This window comes from Amblyraja radiata, chromosome 22 (genome assembly GCF_010909765.2).
Source record: "Amblyraja radiata isolate CabotCenter1 chromosome 22, sAmbRad1.1.pri, whole genome shotgun sequence".
NCBI classification, from domain to species: domain Eukaryota; kingdom Metazoa; phylum Chordata; class Chondrichthyes; order Rajiformes; family Rajidae; genus Amblyraja; species Amblyraja radiata.
The window spans coordinates 31,769,060-31,772,983 of record NC_045977.1 but is presented as its reverse complement, the minus strand read 5'-3'; the positions used below and the strand labels follow the sequence as shown (position 1 = coordinate 31,772,983).

General features: G+C 41.3%; 1 protein-coding gene across 1 annotated transcript in view; it reads right to left on the bottom strand.

Annotated features, from left to right (window-relative positions):
- Positions 1-1,992: 1,992 nt before the first annotated feature.
- The window catches only part of baiap3 (BAI1 associated protein 3), a 77,566-nt gene continuing 75,634 nt past the window's right edge, over positions 1,993-3,924 (bottom strand). Inside the window, exon 31 of the mRNA XM_033040225.1 lies at positions 1,993-2,780. Coding sequence (XP_032896116.1) covers positions 2,680-2,780 — 101 coding nt within the window. The 3' untranslated portion in view covers positions 1,993-2,679. The remainder of the gene's footprint in view (positions 2,781-3,924) is intronic.

Here is a 3,924-nt window from a genome sequence, read left to right as displayed (position 1 = left end):
CCATTTGTGAATGGTGTATTTCTAATGCATGTTTGGCACAAATTGCTTACAGGTTGTGGCTGTTCAAACAGTACCCGGACGTGGCATCGAAGGACGAGAAGCCGAAGCAAAGAAGTCGAAGCCAAATAGCCGAATGGAAACTAAGCCGAAACGCCAACGAACCGAAAGGGCGTGACGCCTAAAAGCCAACTAACCAAAAGGCTGCATGGCCTAAAAGCAAACTCACCGAATGGCCGCTCTGCCGAAACGCCACCTAACCGAAAGGCTGCGTCACCTACAAGCCGACGAACCGAATGCCGCTCTGCCGAAAAGTCAAATAACGGACATGATGTCGCTGGGGGGCGGGACTTGTCAGCGATTGTTCCAGACCCCCGCGTCCATCACATCACTGGCCGGTGGAGACGGGTGGGTGGGGGTCATTTTCCCACACAAGCCATTATTTGACTTTTTGGCAGAGCGGCATTCGGTTAGTTGGCTTGTAGGCGACGCAGCCTTTCGGTTAGGTGGCGTTTAAACAGAGCGGCCATTCGGTGAGTTTGCTTTTAGGCCACGCAGCCTTTCGGTTAGTTGGCTTTTAGGCGTCCCGCCCTTTTGGTTCGTTGGCGTTTCATTTCGTATGCTTTCGGTTATTTGGCGTTACGGCTTTGTTTCCATTTGGCTATTTGGCTTCGACTTCTTTGCTTCGGCTTCTCGTCCTTCAACGCCACGTCCGTACACGCTTCAAACAGCCTCGTGAATTTTTTATGTTATTGTGGTTTTTGCTTTTCCAGCCTTTTCAAACTGTGTTCCAGTCCTCCACTGCCCTCTGAAAAAAATGTAATGGGAAGTAATCTCTCCGATTTAGTTTTAGATATATCAATAATTGTATACACCCCAATTAAATCTTTATTTGCCCCCCCTTTCTAATGTATTATAAGTTGAGGGTGTTTTATTGTCATATATAAAAGCATTCTTTTGTCACGACCAACTGCAAGTAATTTTTTGTCATCTGTAAATTTCTCTATCATTCGTCACCCATTGCCAAACCCTCAATCAGTATCAATATTCAATCATCCCTGTCATTAATGTATATACTACAGACAGCAAGCAACCTGGGGCTCTGATCCCAGTGGAAATGCACTGAAAATGTTCTTCTAGCTGAAAAAAAACAATCCCTCAACCTTAGCCATTACATGCTGGCAAATTTGATTTCAATTTGTCACACTCTCTTGCACTCCCTTGTGCTTTATATTTTTGACTAGCTTGTCTTGTGGTTTCAAAAGCCACACAGAAATGTGTACAGACTACACCAAAGTATCTGAGCTCTGACAAAGTGCGTTTGACCTGAAACCTTAACCGGTGTTTCTCTTTCCACAGATGCTGCTGACATGCTGTGTGTTTTTAGCATTTTCTGTTTTGATTCAGATTTCCAGCCTCTGCAGGTTCTTGACTTTTATAAGCATTAATAGTCTGTTATCCTTCCAACAGCCTTCATCCTTATCATCACACGTGGAGTTTACATTGTTCTCATTTCTAGAAGCAATTTCTGTAAATTTTCTTGCTCTACCTTACTTGGTTATCCTTTACTTTGTGTGTTATCAGTTAAACCAACCCCATTCTGATGGCAAAAACTATTACCACAACTTTTTTTGTTTTGGAGTGCCTCCAACTCTTCTCTAGTTCAGAGTCAGATAGATTAAAAATCTAACTTGAATGTCCAATCACGTTAATTTCGCTGGTCACAATAATTTGCTCAGTTCTTTAACCCAGGTAATTTGCAATTATAGATGGGACTTTGTGCGTGTTGAATTAGTTGGGAATGTAATCACTAGCTGTGATTCTGACAAATGTAGCCAGTCAGCTCACAATAAAATTAAGCAATTAAATTATATGATCTTGGTAAATGTGGACTGGTGTGGAGGAGCACTGTGCTACACCTATAGTCAACGCACTTTTAACAACCTGAAAGCAGAGGTAGGACTTGGCTTAAAATCACACCAGGACAAAAAAAACTTTCATTTGAATAATTCTTTTAAACATTTACAAAATTACAATTACAAAAATCTGACAATTTTGGACCAACTTATCACAATTTTTCAACATTTCTCTGCAATCGACAGAAGTCACTGAATTTCATTAAAAAAAAACACACTTAACATTGATTTTGTATTCTATAGGAATAAATTATAGAAGAGTTACATCACCCTAATGGCTGCCTACACAGTGGTAAGAAGCTTCAGATTGTATTCAAAACTGCAAGAGATTAGATACTACTACATTATTTTCACAATGACGACAGTGAGATGCTCTAGCAGTGGATAAATACTGCATTTCCTTCCCACCCCCCACCTTGGCACTGGATCAGTTTTGTTCCCGACTACACTGGATTCCTATCACTGCCATACCACTGGATCACCTCCACAGCAATGGATCAATATTATCCCCACTGCACTCGATCATTCCTGTGCAATGGATCATCATTTCCCTGCATGATTCTGGAGCAATATCACTGTCCTCTTGTCCGTGCACCTCGACAATATTGCTTCACGTGGCACTGGGTCAAATTGTCTTTTGCCCTCCCGTTTGGGCGAGATGTTGAGGATGTCTGAAACAACTTCAATGTCACATTTACAAACCATGACTCCAACACTTGATGCATTTTGGAGCGTCTGAATCTTATACTCTTAAAATTAGCTTGTTTTACTCTGGAGACACTTCCATCTCCTTCATCATCTTGACAAAGTCCTGTGCTTCTCTATCACCAGGGCGTCCTTCCAGTATCTTAATGATTGGCTTCATCACTGCAAAAAAAAGAACTGTCTTTAAAATCAAATAGAGAGTGCGTCTATCACAGAAGTAGCCGGGGAACCAAATAGCTAGGAATCCCAACAGCTCAATGCTTTTAGCAGTACGGGGTTTGTCTTGGTTCATGTTCTTGGTACAGACAAGTAGGACATTAGTAAGGAACACATAATACACAGGAACAATCTTTACCAGTTACCAGTACTCGGCAAGGCCACCAGCATAATCAAGGACATATCATCTTCTCCCCTCTCCCATCAGGAAAGTGGTACAGAAGTGTGAAGACGTATACCTCCAGATTCAGGAACAATTTCTTCCCAGCTATCATCAGGCAACTAAATCACCCTTTCAACAACTAAAGAGCGGTCCTGACCGACCATCTACCTCATCGGAGAGCCTCAGACTATCTTTGATTGGGCTTTATCCTGCACTTTATCCTGTATCAGTACATTGTGGACGGCTCGATTGTAATTATGGATGGTTTTCTGCTGATCAGGAAAGCACATAACAAAAATCTGTAAAAACACTGTACCTCGGTACACGTGACAATAAGCTAATCTTAAATGTTGATTGGACCACCTAGAACATTCATTCTACCACCATCATACCACACCTAGTCAACTGATCTACAGTCACCTGGAGGGATACAGGCAGCAAACAAATTGGAATATTGCCACCTGCAAATTGCCCTCCATGCCTCATCATCCTGACTTGAAAATACATCACCAATGGTTCATTGGCAATGGGTACAAATCTAGGTACTGCAGTCCAACAGCAACTATCTTCACTACTTCTTAGACTTTAAAAAGCAGTTCACGAGAGCCTCTCAAAAGGCATTTAACAATGGGCAATAAATGCTATCCTTGCACGCAAGATTCTGGTCCTGCAAACAGTTTTTATGAAGAAAATGATCAACTGAAGAAAATATTTGTTGATATTCATTGTGCTTATTGGATTTTTTTTTTAAATCAGCTATCAAGGGAGGTGATATTGAAGGAGAAATCTGGAATTTTAAAGTGAACCTCAGTCCTAATACAAATCAGGTATTTGCAGATAGCATCGTATATATTGCATTCTAATTCATCCCTCATCATAATGAGGCAAATGGAGTCCTGATGAAATGCATTTTCTGTCTATCTTCGG